Source organism: Manduca sexta, chromosome 15 (assembly GCF_014839805.1).
Source record: "Manduca sexta isolate Smith_Timp_Sample1 chromosome 15, JHU_Msex_v1.0, whole genome shotgun sequence".
Lineage (NCBI taxonomy): Eukaryota > Metazoa > Arthropoda > Insecta > Lepidoptera > Sphingidae > Manduca > Manduca sexta.
In genome coordinates this window covers 11337347-11360388 of record NC_051129.1, presented here as the reverse complement: position 1 = coordinate 11360388, position 23042 = coordinate 11337347, and the positions used below count along the sequence as shown (strand labels likewise).

General features: G+C 35.1%; 2 protein-coding genes across 5 annotated transcripts; one reads left to right on the top strand and one right to left on the bottom strand.

The window, feature by feature from the left end:
* LOC115454837 (lysosomal alpha-glucosidase-like) lies at positions 1-19457 on the bottom strand. Of its 4 annotated transcripts, none has more exons than XM_037438852.1 (20): positions 18831-19457; positions 16079-16246; positions 15800-15866; positions 15354-15570; positions 14750-14958; positions 14200-14348; positions 13311-13485; positions 12669-12759; positions 11778-11946; positions 11290-11359; positions 10831-10963; positions 10208-10317; positions 9795-9911; positions 8692-8888; positions 7873-8006; positions 7257-7408; positions 6798-6946; positions 6058-6265; positions 5384-5534; positions 1-4725 (listed from the first exon to the last, which is right to left on the bottom strand). In XM_037438852.1, exons 1-20 carry the CDS (start codon positions 19205-19207, stop codon positions 4427-4429), a joined length of 3342 nt encoding a protein of 1113 aa, XP_037294749.1. In that variant the 5' UTR covers positions 19208-19457; the 3' UTR covers positions 1-4426. The 4 variants fall into 4 exon arrangements, with proteins under 4 accessions (XP_037294749.1, XP_037294753.1, XP_037294751.1 ...); XM_037438856.1 differs by lacking the exon at positions 18831-19457 and adding an exon at positions 17870-17890; XM_037438854.1 differs by lacking the exon at positions 18831-19457 and adding an exon at positions 16855-16982.
* Positions 19458-19788: 331 nt separating this feature from the next.
* Positions 19789-22901, top strand: LOC119189441 (mitochondrial cardiolipin hydrolase-like). Its single transcript, XM_037439029.1, has 4 exons — positions 19789-20276; positions 20519-20838; positions 20924-20982; positions 22413-22901. Exons 1-3 carry the CDS (start codon positions 19826-19828, stop codon positions 20945-20947), a joined length of 795 nt encoding a protein of 264 aa, XP_037294926.1. The 5' UTR covers positions 19789-19825; the 3' UTR covers positions 20948-20982; positions 22413-22901.
* The last annotated feature ends 141 nt before the right edge of the window (positions 22902-23042 follow it).

The window sequence follows — 23042 nt, the reverse complement described above, 5'->3', positions numbered from 1 at the left end:
TGTGCGTTATCAATTTATTAAAGTGCATTCTTAAAACTACAAAAAAAAAATCAATTGGTTAACACAATTTCCTACTTTGGCATCAATCATACTGAAATAATCTTATAGTTGGTTGTTTTAAAATCGAAAATTTTTTCGGTAAGTACGTCACAAGAACTTTTTTCGATATAAACAAAATTATTAACGACATTATTTTTTGCATTCTGATTTTGAAATTTATTATAATACGCTGATAGATTTAAATATGCGTGCAATGTGTGTCTGTACAGTGTACACCCATCTTATAGTTCTGAATGTTCAATACATGAACATTTCATTTATTTTTAAAAGATTTTACATACGACACAGTCTCCTAACAAACTCGTAGATACAATCCACAAATATCTAATAATTTTAAAGTTTATTTAAACATTTCAAATGCACACACAGATTGCTGATGCAAGTCGGTGGACGGATATATTTTACAATTTATATGAGGGTGAGGTAAGGGTCTAATTGGGAAGTAATTTTCCAGTTTTAAGCTATAAAAAATTTGCTCGCTTTTACAATAATTAACTCTAATCACTTAAAGAAAAAATACTTAAGTGACTAAGTTAAAAAAAAAAAACTCAACATAATACAATTACACCTACCCAAAAAATAATGTCGTGTTCATCGATTTTTCACCCAACTTTACCGTTCGTGTACATTTAACCAAGTATGATTTAATCACAATATACTAAACACATAAATAAACAGTACACAAATATCACAAACTTAAAATTATCACAAAAAATGTGACATAACGGACACGGTATTTGAACGCTAAACCTTTTTTCTACGTTCTGCTTCTAGTTGTCAGGTAGGTGAAGAAGGAAACCTAATGGCGGTAGAATATACCAACTCTTGAACTTTTATACGTTCTAAAATGGCGCACGCACAGGATTGTTACTCGCAACAGTTACTGTAACGGGTCGGTATCTTTACTAGATGGCTTGCGAAAGCTTGTATTGCATCAGCTACCTAACAATCGAGGCTTATAAAAGGGTATACTTGTACTTGGGGCACAAAATCTATTGAATAATGAAAGGGAATCACTACACATACAAAATCTATTTTAGCTGGAAGGTTCGTTTGCTTAGGAATTAATTATCGCACATTTCATTATATATAGTAAGTTCTTTACACCTACAAGTGATTTTGAAGCATTTTGAAATTGTAGATTATTGAGCAATGACAAGGTAAGTTGAAGGCAAATAGATGGCCATACAATTTTCCTATAATCATGGTTTATCGTGTAAATTATATTATTTATTTTTTCATACATATTCCTTATTCTTACAAAAACGAATCCTTATGAAAAAAAAAATGAAAATATCAACATTTACAATCCTAATGATTTAAAAATTCGACAAAAAATTACGATCTAATCACACAAATTTATCCATCACTATAATTAAAAAGCATCTAACGCTACCACCAAATCTTATTAATAAATTATCTTAACTTAACATGCGCAGGATTTGATTAAATCATTAACAATATGATCGGTCTACACTATCCGCTTACAGATAATTCAATAAACAACCCCAACTGTTAACTTCCATTGATGGTAAGACAAAATAAAATAAATTACGTCGCTGTCAACCCAAAGGAGGCGGTAAAAATAGGTTCATTGATACACTAAATTAGTCCATAAACATTGCTAAAGTAATAAATTCAAGCCTGCTGACTAAGATTGACCATAGTGTAAACATAATATTATGTTACATATCAGCTAATTTAAATAGTATATTTTTTTCCTTTTCTTTGATTATTCTGCAGAAAACTGGAGATAAAAGTTGCCATATTAACATGACGTTTTCTATTTTGGCGGGTTTAAATCTATTAGGGTAAAAATATTGTGAACATTTTGAATAATTCTAAACATGATCGGTTAAATATTAAATACTTATGACTAGACATACCATAATAAAAAAAAACAATTCTCACTTTATTAAAAATTACGCTTGTTACGTTTATTTTATAACATTAATATAATATAGCTTAATTGGCAGATATTCGCTTTATGTCCATCATTATAAGGATGCAGTAAATTTTAATAAAAACAATGTAAACACCTTGCTTAATTTTAAAAAGACTCCTATAACTTATGACATAGTAAAATTTTAAGTATTAATTCAAACTCTTTATAGATATTTTTTGGTGAGAGAAAGAATAAATAAAACCCTTAGCATTATAAAATAAATTTCCTAAGTAAATGCACCAGAGGTAAACTATTTATGCACGTTTTTAAACAACTAGAAAGCAGATTTAAAAAATATATATTATTTGTACACTTGCAAAAGATCTATACGGTATTATAAATTTAGAAAAAATGTTAAGACAAATGAGGTTTGCTTATCATTTTAATATAGAGAAAAACTATTTTATTTTATATTCTGTAATGTCTATGGTCATTTATAGTCGAAAAAGGAACATGATCATTGAAGTCTGGTCCGCTATTTATGCTAACTTAAAATGAAAAATATTTAATTAATAAAATATTCCAAGTAAGCTAACCATTTGAATTACCTTACATACAATTTTAATTACACCTAATGTAGTATTTATAGACTAAACATTGATTATAAATGTTCTAATATGCCCCAGATACCGATAAACATCGAGACATTTTTCTTACAGTGCCAAAAATATTTTCAAACGCACTTTATACAACAAACTCTTAAAATGGCGAAATGCGACTTTGAAAAAAGTCATGAGTGTCCGAAAAAGGTTTTATTCAGGGATTCCCAAAGCGGTCGATTTCGACACCTTGGAGTCGAGATCTGATTCCCAGGGGTCGGATATAAACGAAAACTGATATTAGGGGCTGACGAGGTCTAAAAATCGACCCCTATTAATTAACACCAGTTCTTATATGAAGCTTTTAAAATACTGTATATGTTGTGTTACGTGTTCGGGAAGAAGCACATCAGAACATTTATATCAGTTACATAAAGTTTCCCAGACAGCGGTGCCGTTATATAACACCGCAGTATTCTCGATTCATATGACTGAAGTGTTATAAATATACCAATAGCGCATAGTTACATTTTGAACTGAATTTAGAATAGCAAGTCCTCGCAGCAATATGATGTGCAAATCATCCAGAGGCGTATACATAATGGGACTATTTCAAAAGTTTAATACATATGCATTTCGCCGCAACTCCTGCAAGCTTGTGTCAAGCAAGTCTACAAGTCATGTCACCGTGATAACACGGTAAAATAATTCGCGGTATGTGACTTCTGGAAATTTTCTTGCTAATCTAAACCTTGCTTTATATGTTAATCGATATATATATAAATCGATTTTTATAATTGAGTTTTTCTGCTCAGTGTCAGCCCGGAGTCTGGAATTTGTGCCCGATATGGCGATAGGCTCGCCCCTTATCACATCATGGGACGGAACACACTTGGCGAAAAGTGGGTGCCCTGGTTGCACCTCTGCATACCCCTTCGGGGATAAAATGCGTGATGGTGTGAGTGAGATTTTTATATATGTAGCGGCTTTAAGGTTACACCACTACCTTGGGATATCTTACTTTTAGACAACAATTTTCATTTAAATTGGCAGGTAATTGGCACTTACTTAGTATTATAAAAACTTTACTTTGTCTAGCATATTATTAATAAAACAGTTAAAGTATTGTAGAAAACGTATGCTATCATAATTATATTTGTATATTATTAAAATTATGAATATTTCAATTTCATTTTAAGTTAAATTTACTTCAAATTTCCAATTTAAATTGGACAAGGCTGGCAAACATTAATTTATCATAATAAATAAATCTACAGCTATTACAAGTATGAAGAAGTATGGAATTAATATAATTTTTGTATCCTATTTTAGTATAACATTTCCCTTTGACCTAATATAACTTTATCCATGTTTTATTAAACCCAAAAATATTTTTATTACAATGTTATCTATTCTACAAGTATGACTAACGGCCGATTTCAATATACGATCCCAATCTTAATCATAGATACCGAGAATGGTCCAATCAAAAGAAGCAATTTGTACACATATCAATAAAAGTTTTTTTATGATTGGTCTTTTTTCGATCAATCAAAAAAAGCGATTGGAATCTTTTATAGAAATAGGAATATTAATCGTAAATCGGATTTTTTAGCCCCGATTTATTTTATTCTCGTAATAACTTTTCATAGTTTCATTAAACCACTTTAGACTTATATTTTTGTATAATTTCATTTCGCCCCTTCAATGTAGATTTTTGGCAGAGATAACATGTCATAATCTTCCTTCTAAACCAACAGGATTCAATTTAGATCTTCAACTACACTTTTCTAAACACTTTTACCTCCAATAAGCTCCAAATAAACACTTTGGATTCAAATACCACCAATATCATACATTCAAAAACCAACCCTCATACAATTCAACCAAGATTAGCAATGCTTGACTCTTTAGCCTTACTTACCCATTTCACTTCAAACGGATTATCCAACGGCAGACTGACATCAATCTGAAGCACCTTGGTGTCGCTCAGGTAAGTGAACTGACACGGCTTGACGCACGGCACGTCGTTAATACTGACAGTTTTGACTGACGTTTGATTGTAGACTGAGATGCGGTTGATGGACGGCACGCCGTATCCCCACCAGTTGACGCGGCTTTTAATTTGCAAGTTGTTGTACATGAATTCTATGTGACTGTATTTCTTTTCTTCGTAGCTGTCTGTAATGGTTGAATAAGTTGTTAAAGATGTATCATAAAATTTTAGATCTCGTATAAAACATCTAGTGTTGCATTGTTAAGTCGATCTACGAAAATTATTACATAAATTAGATTTTCACTTATTTTTTTTTATACAGGGTATCTTGAAAATAACACTATAAGAAGTTACTGAAACCGTAATTTAAAAATAAAATAATAACAAAAAAGTAATTTTATTTTACCGCTAGTTCTACTCTAAAAAAATAAGTCGCAGCACTGTCACACTTTCAGTCGGAAATTCACTTATGCACACGCCATATTCGCAATAAACTACAAAATTAACAAATTAGAAAACTAAAACTGGGATTTTTGTGAAAATATTCATAGTTATTAGATGATATTTTCGGTACAGTGTTAACTGAGGTAAAGACGAATTTACGATTTGATTTAGTAACGCAACCTAAAAATGGCGCTGTTTAGGATCAGTTGGTACGTAAAAAACAAACAATACAACCAAACAAATCATACTACCTACTTACAAGTAACTATAAATAACATTTGTATTTAATGCAGCCAGTAGCAATATTGTAACGCCTTATTTATCACGATGACAGGCATTAAACACCTCAAAGTAGCCGTAGCATACCTATAATGAACCACCTTTCTCTCACAAACTTACTAAGGCTATCTCCATCATCCCAGTATAGTTGTCCACGGGCTTTATCTTCATTGTCAGGAACCACCAGAAGTTGCATGGGCGAGCTACGCGAGTTGGTGGTGGTGACCGGACCACGCGCGGGCGGCTCTTGTAGTGGGATTATGGCTCCACCCTATAATTGTTTATTTATTTTAAACTTATTTTTCTGAATACCCTACAATACGAATTAAAATTCACTGCTAATAAACATTGAATAAAACATGGGTTATAAAAAACCATTTGGAATATTATAGGATTAAGAATACAATTATGAACAGACTATGAACTATTATGAAGTCAGACTTGAACATAACATTTTTTTTTAACTAAGTTTGACTCAGAAAAAAAAACATGTTTATAAAAAGTGAGTTGTAGTTATCTAAAAGTTGACAGAGAGGCATTCAAGCCACTGGCTTACTTTCACAAGACTCAGTATGAAATAACTGAGGCGCTTTATAGGTATAGGATGACCAGAAACCATAGGGTCCATAGTTACTTCCACAAGATGCAGTGTGAAATACCTGAGACGCATTATAAGTACACTCATAGGATGACCATGAACCATAGCGTCCATAGTCTATATTTTACTAGCGACATCTGTCGAAACTACTTAGTCTCATTAAACGTTTCGAAGGACCAAAAACCCAACAACTTACCCTCACACTGACAGTCTGGTTGTCGGTGACATCGCGTCTCCTGCCGCTGTCTATAAAGGCGCCGTCGACGACGTTGTACCAACTCTGCGGGCCGGGGAACATACCGCTGGTGTGCGACGCTCCCTGCTGCAGCACGGGAGTTACCATGATGTACGGACCCACCAGGAACTGATCGTCGATGTCGTGGAGCAATGTGTTTTCTGGAGATCTGGGAATTAGATGAATTAAAAATAGAGTTTTAAGTTACTATTTAATATTCTAATAGTTGAAGATATAAAAATTAGTTGCTCGCGGCGTCATGAGTTTGAAAGATGTTTTTTGATAATCTTTGTTAATCTAGGAATCGAGCTACCTGTTTTCATACAAATTTATTCATTAGTATCTATCTGCCTTTACTTCTAATAACAAAATTGACAAGCTAACTTATTTGTTATATTTGTAAGATAATGTCGAATATTAACAAAAACAGAATAGTTTATATGATCAAGGGATGCAGCAACTTCGTTGGTGAGCATTAGGTATGTATTATAGCTGACAAACTAGAGCACATCATCGCGTGGTGGGGGTTTTCCTTCACTCACACAGTCTTGTAAGACGGCAATCCGTCAAGACCGGTGAGAGATCAGGCGCAGGACCAACGGCTTTACGTCCTTTCTGAGGCACAGGGGTCTCACATCGACTACTTCTTCACTCCGAGCTGCAACTGAGTAATTACATAATGACACAACTACAATACTGACTCAAAGAACAGCGGCCTGACGACGGTGTCCCCGAACACGTGGGCGCGCCAGAACAGCGTGTAGTAGTACGGCAGCAGGCGGTACCGGAGTCGCAGCGACTCGCGGCTCGCCTGCACCACCGACGGACCCAGGCTCACGGGGTCTTGCGGCTGAGCGGACAACAGGGCATGAATGTTAATTCCTTTGCTAGTAATTAATTCAACTTCTAGCTTTAGTTCTAAATAATGAGGCTGTATAAAAATATTGCTTTTCCTTTTCGATAAACTCAGATAAAATATCCACAATTAAAATGTTAAACCCTATCATTGGATAAACATCGACCCAAAAGGCAAGTTGCCAGTGCCATAACAAAATAAAAAATTACTCCCACTACACCATTTTTAAAAAACAAGGAATAACTACTCATTCTTATGAGTGCTTATTGTTAAGACGTTCATAGGTACCAATAAAATGACTCACAATAGAGGAGTCCGAGTTGTGATTCCTGCTGAAGGGGTAGAAGGCCCCGAGCTGCATCCAGCGCGTGCAGAGTTCGGCGGTGGTGTTGCCGGTGAAGCCGCAGATGTCCGCGCCCATCATCGGGATACCGAACAGACTGAAGCTCAGTAGCTCTGCAAATGTTGCAAGATTACTCCATTATTTTGTTGTTACAGGCTGTAAAGGCTTCAAAACTTCGGGAGAAAACTAAATCATTAAAACCGCGATAAAATCCGAAAAATAGTTTAATTCTAATGTCGAACATTCTCGTAAACATAAAAAATCATTAATTTAACAAATTATCAATTCACTCATTCAGTCTTTGTTCTGTTCTAAAATCTCTTTCGTAAATAACTTAACTCAGTTTGATGTGAGTGTGATACAAGAGGTTTTTATATTGGTTAAATTTCGGGATCATGGTGAGTGTATTATAAAAAACTAACAATAAATTATGACGGCCTATTCGAAACTAGAGATACATAAGCTGGCCAGTATAGCGGCACTTTATACACAGAATAGTTTAATCAGGATTAGTTGAATTTGAAGTCTGGAGGTGTTCAGAGTAGGCACAGTTGTGTACAGACGATGTATATCTGACCGGGTATGGACATGCGCATGTCGTGCCAGTCGCTGGCGACGTCGCCGCTCCAGTGGCCGGCGAAGTGTCCGAGCCCCACCGACGACGCGCGGGAGATTATGAACGGACGCTTGCCGCGGATCTCTTGCAGGGCGCTGTAACATACACATTTTATATTAACTATAAAGTGATTAATGTGTAGATGGACAGTGTTCACGCATCAATAAAATCTCCTATGATACTACTAATTTCCATATATTGCTCATGGGCATACTGGTTTAAGGAATACTATTGGCAGATATAGAATACGACTGAACGTCTCTGAACGACACTAAGACACTCATAGGCGTAATGTACATGTTAGAAGGCACTTCGGGCATACGTAAAAATACGCACATATCATCTTTGTGTATTTTCTATTATCACACAGTGACAGTGAATTAAATTCCCTCCAGCGGAATATCGGGCATCGTGGCCAACTTCAACGGAGATCAGCCAGGTACACAGGGGATATTATAGTGCACAAGTGTGTACGCAATACACAGGTGCACTCTACGTTCCTTCACTTTCAAAGTCCAGTGAGACGGCAAGCTGACATCAGCGGAAAGATATCAAGCGCAGGACCAACAGGTTTACGTGTTTATCAGTAGAATTTAATTTAAACATATATGTATAGTGTATATGTATATGTGAAGCTATATGTATTTTTATATTGTAATCTCTGTAGATGGTCCTGAATAAATAAATAAATAAATAGCGGCAGTAAAAACTGTTATTCCTTATCTTCATATAGCAAATCGAACGCCTTTTGTCCCACTACCATAAAATGTGTATACTCACAAGTTAGTGGCAATAGCTTCAGTGATGGCGTACAGGTTGTGCAGGTCGTAGTGCGGGCCGGCGGCGTGGCGCGCGTCCATGCACAGCGTGTGCGCGCGCAGGTACGGGTCCGACGTGTGCGGCAGGTACGACAGCGCCTCGGGCAGGCACGACCCCACCAGGGGGCCGTCCTCGAAGTTAGACGGCTCGTTCATATCCTGGGACCAAGCACACAATACATCATCTATCTATACTATTATATAAAGCTGAACAGTTTGTTTGTTTGTTTGTTTGAACGCGCTAATCTCAGGAACTACCGGTTCGAACTGAAAAAATATTTTTGTGTTGGATAGCCCTTTGTTCCTGGAGTGCTATAGGTTATATATCGTCACGCTATGACCAATAGGATCGGAGCAGTAATGAAACATGATGCAAAACGGGGACAATTTATTAGTTTTGAGAGCTTCTGTTGCGTGCGCTGCGTAAACGGTTAAAGTTATGCAACAATAATGGATGACGGGATTGTTCCTCTTAAAAGTTCTACAAAAATATCATAAAACAAAGTCCCCGCTGCATCGGTCTGCCCGAACGTGTTAAACTTAAAACTACCCAACGTATTAAGATAAAATTTGGTATGGAGACAGTTTGAGACCCTGGGAAGAACATAGGCTCCCGGGAAAATATATAGCGTGACTTTTATAACGGAAAACTTTACCCCGAAAAACTTTATAACGCGGGCGGAGCCGCGGGCAAAAGCTAGTATACTCATAAAGCATCAAAATAACGTCCATACTTACATACAAGGTATAAAACGCACCATAGTGGTTCACGTTAGAGTATTGCGTTTTGGATCGCCCTGTGTATCTAGTTTGGACGGGCCGGTACAATTGTTGTGAGTCAGAAGGTATTATCATGTTCTGTCAGTCGACACTCCATCTGAACCCCCACTGCGCTTACCATCAGGTGCAGTAGGAACACTTTGAAGTACCCATATAAACAAGAATGGCCGTTCAGAAGTAACCGGCTTGAAGTTAGTCACAACACTCACTTCACACATATTCTGTCTCCACTCGCAACTAACTTCAAACCATATTTGAACTAGATCTCGGTATCTTGTTACTTACGATCCAAGCCCCGTCGTACGCAACCTTCTTGTGGAAGTTTGTCATCATCTCGACCCAGTAGGCCGTGGAGTTCGGATGAGTGAAGTCAGGGAACACTGTCGATCCCGTATTCCACACCTTGAACATACATCGATACAAATATTATAGCATGAAATGGTGACTCAAATTCATTGATTTATATTCTAAAGCGGGGTCTAAATAATGGTTACTACTGATATCTGACTGGTTTACCCCAAAAACAATCATTAACTTTATTCACTTATTAAAAATACATACATTAAATTTAGCACAAGTGGTGTTTTTATCAGGCTTAAAACGTTTCAAACATTACTTTAAAAATATTACTAGTACAGTACGTAGAGAAACCTAATTCATAAAGAATATAACATTTGCAGAGTAATTAACAAGCATACCTTGCCGATAAACGGCTGGTTGGTGTTGTTCTTGACGAAGACGTCCATCTCGATGCCGCGGTCGTACGGCGGATACGTCCCGGGCTTTTCCGACGCGGATATACCAGGATCTATAAACAATTTTTTTTTTTTTAGATTCTTGCTATTGGTATGATGAACACACACAAAGGTAGAGAGACACACACAGACGCACGCACACACGCACACACGCAACACACGCACGACCGCACACACGCACACACAAACTCACACGCATGCGTCTTCTCGCCATGTGAAATTTAATTTAGGGATGAAAAAACGATATTTACTATGGACACAAAAGTTTAAAGTCGATTTGAAATTTTGAATTCGATCAGGTACTATAGTGATGTACGCAATATGGACGTTATAGTTTAACTACGCAGTACTTACCACCAGGTACAATTTACTTTCAGTTAGAACAGAAGATGAATAATATTATTAAAACCTACGCGAGATATATTAAATTAGTCGAAAGCAACCCTGTTTTACTCGCATGGCAGTCGGAATCATCGACCAATTTCGACCTATTAAGTAGGTCATCTTGAAGGACGAGTGCTAAGAGGACGTCGCGTCACTCAAGAATGAAGAAGATGAATATTTACCAATTATAATCATGTAGTGCATCCCTTCGCTGTGGATCTTGTTGACAAACTGTGGCAGTTCGGCGAACTTCTCCTTGTCGTACGTGAAGTCGTTGCGATTCCTCATGTAGTCAATGTCGTTCCATTGCACGTCCTGAGAACACGAATAAATTATGTTATTGAAAAATAAAATTGTATACCCTACTTTTTTTGGAGTATGTTACAATTTAAGACATAAATTGCTAAATATATTTGACATCAATATTTTTTATTCCGCAAAAGTTAACCACGGTTATTCCGGAGATATACTTGAACAGACAACTATTACACCCTAGTTTATAGATCTTTCGCGTGTGACAATTCGTGTATATAAAAAAGCAATATACGTTCTTGCAACCAAGTCTCGTATGCGAAGTAGTCATCCAGAAAAAATCGTATAAGAGTCTCTAGAATATCTTAAAATATTCTTATAATACGTACAAAGGGAATGCCCGCATCTCTGTTAGCCTGCCACACTTGTTTAGTGACATTCAAATTTCCGTACTCGAATCTGAAAATAAAAGGATTTAATGAGTTAGACCTTAACAAGTAAAAAAAATATTTTTACCATTAATTTATTGGCAACATTAAACCGTAGTTGAAATACGGACTTACTACTCAAAATTAAATTATATAATTATTTCTGATATCTATTTGGAAAATATGTAAATCAGATAATTAACGGTTACCATAATCCAAACCACGCAATACTATGTAAATCAGAAAAAAGTTAGGGATTTTTTAACAACTCCAACAATCCAATTAATTAGTAAAGACCAGGTCAAAAATACCCGGAATCGGCGGGAATACACGAAAAGATTGATGAAGGTGAAGGAAACACGAGAAACATGCCAGAATCGTGCAAACTGGCAATCCATAGCCTCTGCCCTACTCCTATGGGATAGAGTATGTATGTCCAATCCACTCACTTGCACAGATGGAACCCTAACGCCCAGTAAGGCGGCATGAACGGCCTCCCGATCAGCTCCGTGTATTGTGACACCACGTCCTTGGGCGAGGGTCCCGCGAACACGAACAGGTTGAGGACACCGCCGATGGTGCGGTACGTGATGCCCGGCGTCGGCTGTAGAACTACATCTGAGGAACAACAGCATCGTTAATGAGGCAGTTGAAATAGAATTTTTTTGGTCTCGCAGGAAAAATCATGTTATGGATGTCATTTTCAAACCCGGGGAGCGGAAGAAAGGTTTATCGGATTCACCAGCTTTCCGACCCAAGGTGTCACCTAAATGACCTCTGAGTCCTACCAATTTTATCCCAGCATACCAACAGACACCCATGGGCTGCTTCTGCGGTCCGTAAGACGGTTCCGAGGGGTCATGAATGCAATTTATTTCGCCGAACCCGTTTCGAAACAATATTCACGACTCATCTCTATTGAAGCACAGAGATCCTCATTTTTAAATGCAGTACAATGATTTCGAGCTGCATAGCATGTTGTATTCGCAGTATTGTTTGAACTAAAGGCACGCATTCCCTGCTACGCGGCCACGACTTCCTCTAGTAATAGCCCCTTTTAATCATCTCTTACGATTAGCAGGAGATACCATGGCGAAATTCTTTAAATGACCCCATACCACAGAACGGGAGAGAGTAACTCTAATACACTCCATAGCATGTGGACTGGTGTCCAGTTAGGATATATTGATGAAATTATCCCTCGCCAGACAATTATGCCGGTCTATTCAAACTCATTCATCCTCAATATGCCTAGCTTCTCCAACCTTAACAAGTAATGATAATTTAAAAAATACTACACCATGCAATCCAGAAATGAGTATATACAAAAGGACCATTACCCATAGCGTTAGAGTTAAGTAGAAGTGCACCGTGACTGTTGCCGTTCTGTTCCACTGCCAAGTAAAATGGATGCGAGCCGTACAGATTCATCTACAACAATGCACAAAATAATGTGACTCCGAGGCAGTAGTGATACAGAAGAAATAAAACAATTCATCTACAATAATGTACTAAATAATATGTTGACTCTGGTGCAGTAGTGATGTAACAGTTTAAATAAACCTATTTTACCGATGTTATCGCGGTTATTTATAAATATGATAATATAAATAAAAATTCAGAAAAAAAGATTAATAATAAATTGAAAAAGAAAGATATTTAAAAGGCTTTATAAATCCCGAATAAAACAGACCGATGATACTATATTAGTTTGTGAGACAAAAGGAGTAATTCCCTACAAAACTAAAAACATGTATTCAAGATCTATCAAAGTATACAAAAGTAGTTTAATCATAAAAGAAGTATACAATGTTATATTAAAGTTCAACATTCTACATTACTATTAGTACAATAAAGGTTATAAAATTACTTTCTACATACAGGATGTCTCATTAATAAGGTATCTTGTACAACAAAATACCTAAGTGCAAAACTAAAAGTTATAAAGTATTAATTCAAAAATAAATTTTATTATCACTTACCCCCTCCCTAGGCACTCGGTCTCTATTAAATATAGCGATGGTGTTCCAATTCATATTGTTCATGAACCTTGCTCGTTTCTCGCCCAAGCCGAACACGCGGTCTGTGGGCAGAACGGCCGATATCTGCAGCATTTTGTTAGACAATATCAGACCTCCCACGTCTTGTGTGTTGAAACTGAAATTAATAAAAAAAAATCGTCTTTTTGAACCTAAACATAAAACAATTTACATAAGAACTCTATAAAATATTAATCATGCTTCACTACCAACAATGCTTAAGGTTTCTTACAATGAACCCAAAAAAGCAATAAATTTAATACTAACGGCTGATTCCAATTAACTATCATAATCGCTAACTTCAGATAAATTCCAAAAATAAACCAATCAGCATTAGTCATTTAGGGACCGTTCAAGTATAGTACATAAGCACTAAAGTGGGGCGGGAGTCTATAGAATATCTTATTTTCGATCACATGGGAAACGGGGGTTCTGAACAGTGATTATGTCAACAATATTATTTGTTTTGATAAATAAATAATAATAAAGAAATTTAAACCATTTTTGTAAACATTATACCTATGCTTCTATAGGCATAGTATACACCGCTCAGAAATCTGCTTTCTTTAGCTGATAAGATGGAGAGGTTAAAAAATAGTAAAATTCTGCGAACGGAATACTTAATAAGCCCCAACATGATAAATAAACTTCACTTCATTGATCTAATTTCACAATCAACTCCGAAAGTGCAATTGTTTTTTTTAATGAAATGAAATGGTGTATCTCCTTACTCAATGCTTAATTATGTATCATCTAAATTAGATTTCTTTTAGAGAATTTATATCCTGTTAATGTCACAATAAAAAATTATCATTAAATTAATATTACTTACATGGTAACATTATCGGAATTCCTAATGACTTTGAAGCCAACAAGCGATCCTTCTATCTGCACCCTGTATTTCATAGTTCCTAGTGGTTTAGAAACTAAACTTATCTCCGGGTATGGCGGTTCGAATCTTTTGTTCTCTGGGTCGTAAATCTGTGAATAAACAACTTTATTTTCAACTCCAAAAAGGGATATAACTCGCCCTAGTAAAACTTAAAGTAGTATATTTACTAATTAATTCTAAATTATGTGTCTATTCCAAACACTACTGTCTTTTACATAAATGCCTTGAGCTGACAATTCACTTCTGGGTTGCGTTTTGTAAAACGCAACAGAAGATATAAGATGTATAAACATTGGAAATAAATACAATAAAAAACTCCTTTGTATTTTGGCATTATAAGTGATAATTAACTATTTAAGACCGAATCCAATATAACTATTCCACACCCCCCAGGTGAGGATAGCGTTAACGGCTTTTTACCCCGTGTAAAAAGGCAAGCTTACTAATATTTGAACTTTTTATAAAATATTTCCTTACAACATACACTGACCTTAACACCCAAAACATCATCCGACAGATATTTGAAATCCATCCGCACTGTTTCGAAATCATCCGGATATCCGGACGGGCGAGCCTTCTCGTAGTACACTGTCATGGCGTGCTTGTCCTCGGTCATGTTTAGGAAACGAAACGTGTCGTATTGTGACGGGTAGTAACAGTATGGAACGCCTATGGTATCCGTGGATTTCCAACAACATCCTGTGAATGATGGTAATTTACTGCATTATTTTGGTGGCTGTATGCAGTTTGACAGACATTGTAGCTTATGTAATTACTGGGTATTACAAGACATAATGATTTCTTATGTTCACACGAATGTTAGACATTAAAATTAAACTGTTTTACGGATTTTATCGCGGGATTCATATTTTAATTTTTTCTCGGCGCTTCAAAGACTTTGCAGTCTTTGTGGTCACGGAGCGTTGATCTTTTACAGTTATAGAACTTTTATTATTACTTTAAATTCGTCCAATGTCTCAATATGACGAGCGCAGAGCAATGCCACATAGTGTGATCACCACATATCAACCTCATTATAAAAATATCTTTAATAAAAAAATACACTATAATTCATTTTAAAACACATTGCTTACCCCGCCTAGCACAATTCTCCTCATTAACTTCCCCTTGCGGATAACAATCGAAACGCATATTCTCAGCTACCTTAGCGCACATATCTTGCATTACTTCCGCTGGTCGTTCGGAGTAACTCTTCTTGTTATACTCGTTCTTTCGCCTGGCTTCGGTGGCATTGCTTCTATTCTTTGTGCTTAGATTGTTGTGGTCGTGGTAGCGGTATTCTGGAGACACCTGATGGTAGAAAAATTTGCTCAATAAAATTTTAATTTAGATATATACTTGTCTACAGCATTTATGGGCCGGTTGAGCGTGACCAAAAAATACCGCACCAATTTTTCCAATGAAATCATATTGGATAATAACTCCAATGAGGCGATCTCATTTTCTGACTTCGTACATTAAAAGTCCTTAATAATTTTGTACACAGTGTTTCATAATTAGTTTAGTTTTTGAATGTTACCTTTTCATACGGCATAGGAGATAGCGGTTTCTTCACACTTTCTGGATGTGTTCTTTCCCATAGTTTTCTGTGAAAGAAAAAGCTTAAAGAAATTTCTAAACATTATACTTTTGACGAGATTTAATTTGATAAATTTACTCTATAATCTATTGCGTGCTATAATAATTTATTAATAGGCATTTGCCCTGTTGTGCGGCACTATCATACAACAGGGGAAAATACGCCTGAAATGAACAAAATTTCATATTTTATCTCATAAGACCTTTATAAATTACTAACCGATAATGTTCCTCGCCCCAGGCCCCGCCCATAGCCCCGCCGACCGCCCACCATGCGCCCACGCACAGCGCACACACTAGGGTAATGCCCAACATCCCTGACCCCACACCAGGCAAGCTCTCCCAAAGCCGTTGTAATGGGTTGCGATGCTCCGAGAAGCGCTGATATCTGGAACAACATAAAATGGTAATATTTTAATGTCTGCTTCAAGTGCTATATATGTATGGTATACAATTATATACCTCGCAAACCACCCCCTACCCTTCAGGTCCGCCGATGTAGAACCAATATAGGTAAACGCTCCCCCTTACCACAACTGTCTGCATTGTATAGTCAGCTATCAAACAAAACTACTAATCTTAACTGATTGTAAACTTTGTCGGTAATCGTCAAATAAATAGAAAATAAAAAATTAAATATCATAATTACAATCATCCTATTATATATTAAGTTTCTATGTTATCAGCCTTATCTTCTTCAGCATTTCGAAGTCCACTGCTGAACATGGGCCTCTCTTAAAATGTTTCAGACAACTCATTAAAAGCAGCATATTGAGACCCAATATGTAGATTTAATCTTCGTAATTTAATAATTTTTTATGTATAATGAAAAAAATATTTGAAAGTTGTCCAGAATTATAATTCATAAGCAACTTTCGATAGTGACCAAGCCACCACTTCACAAATCAATCATAATTGTTGCGCCTAGGTATATTCCTTCTAGGATTTATAGGCGCATGTTTGTTTTACTCTAGTTTAAATATTCACACACCTCACCGAACAATATGTTGTATTGTGAGATCCATTTTACTTAAATTCCGAGAGCATCACAAATCACAGTACACAATATACACAAACTTATTTCTTATAATTTGCATAAGCAAAAACAGCAGAGTAAACAGATTTCTCTGAACCAAGCCATTTATATGCATTTCTATAAATACTAAAGTTCAAAGGTGATTGATTTATGTTTCAAAACAAGATAAATAAAACAAAGAAAGTGTATCGTTAAAACGGTGATTCATGTAAATGAATGCATTGTGACACAACATATATGGTTTAAATTCATTTAGGCAAGTAATATGCAGAAAGTAGAGTTATCTCTTTGAATTTTTTGTTTTGGAAATAAGAAGGCAAATGCATAATAAGTACAGATTAAAACAACGCATTGAGATAAATATTTCAGAGATCTGCAAATATTTATTCTTATCAATAATGATTCTTTGTCAACACGACATAAGTCATTGTAGGACATACATGGGTATGTCTGGTTATTAACAGTGGCGAAAGTTCCATATCAACTGATTTCTACCAGCTTCCCTTTTGTAATATATGTAATTATTAAGGCAAATAAAATTATTAATAAATGAATAATTGGTATTTATAAGCATAGTGAGCTAAAATTTAAATATAATTAGTATTATTAGTACCAACATTTTGTGACAGTTTCCATTTTCGAAAATTTTACCCTCAGCCACTGAATCAACAGTGTAACACTAGACAACAGTAAATAAAACAGACTTGTTATCACAGCAATGCTTCGTCCTTTGATAAATAATATCTATGAATAAGGGGGTTAATCTTAACAATTGGTTTCAATACTTCTATGAGCCATTTAGTTAGCACAACCAACACATAATGATGCCTGATATATGAATGGCATCCATGACCCTTACAAACCGAACCATATACACTGGCACTAGACCAAAAAGACAATCAAATAAGTAATATTACTTAATTTGTAAAGCTATACAGCTAGTAATCAGATTGAAATTAAAAACATTTAATTTACCTTTATTTTATTTGTTTTCTTATGCATGTACTACTATGGCCTTTGTTGAACTTTAAATGTATTTTTTATCTTTATGATGAATTTAAAATATTTCCAATATTGTTAATAGTTAAATGTGTCTGACACATAAATTATTAAAGAATTTATATAATTACAGCAAAATGAAATATGGCTGTGTAAATATTTTTTAATGTTGGCATGCTAAGAATGTCTGTAATTTAATATTTGTTTTGTTTTCCAGTAGTCTTTTGTTACAAAACCACAAAGGTAAATTGATTTTACAACATACATAATTTGAACTTATATGTTAAGTATAATAATTAGGGACGAATTGGCTATATTTTCATGATTAAGTGGCTGAACCAAATTTGAGGAATTTGATATGAATGTTGCATTCCAAGTATCAATATAGAAGAACTTTATTTATTATATAATAGCCAGAAAGAGGTAGGATATGTATTTTTTTTATTGCTTTGAATGAAGAAATGAGCTTGCCATTCGTCTGACGATAAGTGATATGACTGCTCATAAACAGTGGAAACACTATCCAACACCTTGAATTCTAAGCATTGTTTGGTATTCCACTACGCTCGCCATCCTGAGAAATGAGATGTTAAGTCTTATTATGTCCAGTAGATACACTGTCTATTAGTCTATTTTTTTATAGATTGGCCAAGAAAATAAAAATCCTACTTTAAAGGCGCACAATGTATATGTGGTGAAAGCTTACATTAGAATTAACAAAACACTTGATTGATTAGGACAAAATTTTGTATCGTAATTCATACAGAAGTGTGAAGACCAGCTAAAATCACTATCTGAGCTAATGTTAATGTATGGACATGGCAAAGTGATGCGACTGTAGCTGATAGTAAGTGATTGGGGTCCAATAAAATATAGACTGAGAAGAGATAATTACCCCTCTGCAGTCAACACAATTATTAACTAAGCAACAATATACCTGTGTTCTCTAGAGTTGGATTCCTCCTCATTCCTAGGCTTTGGGATGACGCCACTGAATAAAGGAGCCCTGGCGCTCTTCCCGTTGTACCGCCCGAACGGAGCGAACGAGTTCGACAATTTCCGCTTAAAACTCACATTTTTAGAACCATTTAACGATGTCTCGGTTTGACGATCACTTCGCGAAGACTCACCAACATTCTCAAGGAATTTAGAAGGCTTATCCCCTTCATAATACAAGCGGTAGTTTATATTATCATTTAACGTTAACAAATCAGTTTTTGAACCAGGTGATTTATCGCAAAAATCTTCGAAAGATACTATTTCGTAATCGTCGTCTTCCCCGGATTTCTCCGGTTTGTAGGGTATTTTTGGCATATTTTCTTTGTTTTAATTTTTACGTTCCATGGATCTAATTTTAGAAGACGAAAAACGATTGCAAACTTCAATAGTGAATATGAAGCGAATTACAATTCTATAGTTGATTAATTATGTATTAATATTATTTATAATAAAAACAAATGAATATTAATGTCCTTAACGGTTCAACTGCAAAATTACCGCAATTCTAGTTTATTGGTCTCTGATCGCAATATTGTAATTTGTTTATTTCTTCTGTCAAAATGTGCGAAACAAACCATAGAGCTCAGGTCACAGAGTAAATTTGAATGAATGAAATTCGTAAGGAAAAGGAAGAATTTATAGAAAACGTAAACTTGGTTCAAATAAAAAATATTTCAATGCATATTTTTTAATTAAACGTGTTACTTACGTTAGTTAATTTAACCCTCAAACATTATAATATAGCCATTCGGGAGCAGACGATATTATATCGTCTGCTCCCGAATGGCAAATTAAACAAAGAGCTACCCTCTTTTAGGAAAAAAATGACGATAATTCTAAATTTTTTATCAAATGCGTGAACAACTTTGTGGACGATCGATATAAAAGCATTTTTTTATTTGTGGCGTGTGAATATATAGTGTAATATACAACATGGACTGGAAAAGTGCGAGGATCATTTTAACAGCTACAGCAACAGTAGTAGTCGCGTCACAAGTGGCTAAGAAGATATACAGCTATTTCTTCCATTCGAGGAAGTCTTCACAAGCCGATGCAAATAATGATGACTCCTGTTGTGAATTAATAAACATCAAAAATCGAGAGATAAACGATGTCATACTATTTTCGGACGATGTGGTTCGACATACGATCAGGATCCCGCCAAATAGAGATATCACAATTTGCGAAAGCAGAGAGCTCAAACTAATTAAATACATCAAATCGGCACGAGAGACGTTGGACGTTTGTATGTATTTAATTACCAGTAGCGAAATAGCTGAACAAATTATAAGATTGGGACAGAAACACGTTTTAGTAAGAATTGTTGTTGACAGCGATATGGCTTACACACCTCCGTCGCAAATAAAAAAACTGAAAGAATATAGTAAGTAATTTAGTTTTTTTTTTTTATTTATTGGTACCTAATTTATCATTATTATAAAATAAAAATCATCTTTTTATAAATTTAGTTCAGCAACTTTAGCGCGACAATATGATAACTGCACCAAAGTCACAAAATATGTGGTTCAAGTGGGTCCTCAGGCCACTGTGCCATTTAAACAGAAGAGCACGCAATATTTATTTTCAGTGTCCATACTCAAACAGTAATATAATGTTTTTTTACAGGTTTTATCCAAGTTCAGACTAACAATAAATCTATATTAATGCATCATAAGTTCTGCATCATTGACGGGCCAAAAGCCATTAAACGGAAAAACATATTAAAATCATATGCTGAAAAGTTAAATGTGCACACACAACACATAAAATTAACGAAACCACCAACAAAACCAAAGCCTGTTAGAGGTTTTGTTATGTCAGGTTCATTGAATTGGTCTACTCATGCTATGGTGTCAAACCACGAGAGTGTAATAGTGACTTCACATTCTAATATCGTTAGTAAATTCGAAAAAGAATTTGAAACTTTATGGGTGGAGAATGAGCCAGTAAGTTTTTTTTTAAACATTTGCTTTCTTATCTATCTTGATCGATTTTATATCCACTAAATTGTATTTTCATTACATTTTTCAGGCACTGGTTTCGTCAATGTGTTAATAAATCGAAGTAAAAGGTGTATATAAAAACTTTAGGTGAGTGAGTATATTCCAATTGCTCAAATGATGTATAATGAAACAAGATATTTGTCTGTTACGTTTTTATTCGTTTTATGTTCGAGGTTGTTGATATTTTCATTTCATTTTCATTCATATTATTCATTATTATTTTCAATAAATTTTCAAGCAATATTGATCGACGAGGATAATCTTCATGACATAACATTCTGTTACAGCGCCCTCTACATTTTATTTTGATTTCGTAAGTCTTAAATGACAGAAGGACAATCATAGACAACTCCATGTGCACTTCAGTTTCGATCGATCATATGTTTTCTTTGTGTAGTTTTTTCAGCCGCTGTAATTCGAATTGGTTAGAATTTTCATCGTTTATGTACGCGATAATAAATTCATTATTAGTTCTAACAGTGATTTCCGGGCTCAGTAGAGTGTCGTTGTGTTAAAATATTTTTTTAGGACCGAAATTAAGTGGTGCATACAAGTGCATTATTGTGTGCACGTGCTTGCATTCTTCAGGCTAATTCCAAAGTTTCAGTTATCAAACCGACTGAAAACTGTTGTAGTATACAAAAGAACGTTTGTTCCGCCTATTTAACGCGTCGCAGTCGCGAAATTTGCCGTTTTCACGTTAAAACGTGCATTTGAAAGTGTTGCAGGAGATGATAGGTTGGAATCCTCGTTTCGGTTATTTTTTTCGTCGTGTTTTCTTCATGGATTATTGTTTTGGGATGTTTAACCTCATGGATGAAGTGCTAGTGGTACGTACAAATAATATTAACGCATAATATGAACTTTTTGTAAAGAAAAACAGCGAAATTTAGAAGGGCATTCCAGAAAGGTCATGTTGTTATTATTTGTATTTGCCTAGGATAGTACCACATTCTTGCTGTTTAATGTTGTTTTAAAGATTTTTAATATATGGCAGGTTATTTACTCTTTTTCAAAAGTACTGACATTGTTTTAAAGTCACAATAAAATAATAAATTAAACATAACCTACATTGACAAGTAACATGCACCAAGATTGAGTGCCAAAAATATTTGTTCATAAAGAATTTAATATAAAATTGTATTGTTTCTTGTACTGCAATTTTAAGAGTCCCTTTTACTCTGTAAAAATTGATTGCCCCTACACAATAATTATTCTTAAGTTATGGCAGTTTTGATCCCGGAGTTTTGTATTTTGGTTAGTTGTTTGTGATAATTTTAGAATCTTTGTGTTATGTCATACTTTGCCAAGGGTATGTTTTCTTGTTTGTCAGTGCAGGAAATGATGATAAATTATGTTCAATGTTATATAATTTAATATTACAGCAAAATGGTTTTGTTACTAAACTATATTTTTATAATTTATTAAATATTCCTAATTATTTTCCAATAATATGAAGGCGCAGGTTCTGCCTATTGTCACAGGGTGTTTTAACAAATTATAATTTTTTGTTCCAGATAAATGCGGCCATAATGAAATACATGTGCAAGTGTAATTGTGCCACGGATGGTTCAGTGCCGCAGTGTTGGATAAATAGTGAAAACGATATGTACATAACATGAGATAAACGTGGCGAATTTGGCGAGAACACGTCGTGTGATTGGAAAACGATAGATTCAAAAAATATTCTTATTGGTGAACACATGATCAAATTCCATGAGGGGTGTGTGTGCAGTATGGAAAACTATCGGAAATGCTCCTCTAAAAATACTTGAAGCCTCTTTTTAGTGTAATTATGGATATATATCAAAGTAATCTGATTTACACAATGTGTTCACGTCAAAAGTTATTGGTGTAAACAGTTTTAAAAATGTGGTTAGTAAGTGTGCACATTGGATGCAGTGTTTTCCACGAGATGGCGCTGCTCGGATTGTTGCTGAGTAAGTGAGATACTTGTTTCACCACCGTCTGCTAGATGGCGTTGGTAAGTACGAGTCATTGTTCTTCAGAGCCATCTAGTGTAGAGTAGAAAAAATATAATTATGATGAGTGTCGATAGATGGCGCTTTATATTTTTTTTTATAAAATTTACTTTTAAAAAAACTCGCTACGTAGGTATTTTGTCGCTTATTTTATTGCTGGAATTT

Bases quoted from the DNA above. Each gene is read 5' to 3' on its own strand.
- LOC115454837 (XM_037438852.1), bottom strand. From the start codon at position 19,207: ATGCCAAAAATACCCTACAAACCGGAGAAATCCGGGGAAGACGACGAT. The intron at 15,867-16,078 runs GTTAGTAATTTA...TTTCTTTCACAG, and splicing joins TGGGGCGAGGAACATTATCG to AAAACTATGGGAAAGAACAC. The intron at 14,959-15,353 runs GTAAGCAATGTG...CATCATTCACAG, and splicing joins GGAGAATTGTGCTAGGCGGG to GATGTTGTTGGAAATCCACG.
- LOC119189441 (XM_037439029.1), top strand. From the start codon at position 19,826: ATGGACTGGAAAAGTGCGAGGATCATTTTAACAGCTACAGCAACAGTA. The intron at 20,277-20,518 runs GTAAGTAATTTA...GTTTTTTTACAG, and splicing joins AAAAAAACTGAAAGAATATA to GTTTTATCCAAGTTCAGACT. The intron at 20,839-20,923 runs GTAAGTTTTTTT...TACATTTTTCAG, and splicing joins TATGGGTGGAGAATGAGCCA to GCACTGGTTTCGTCAATGTG.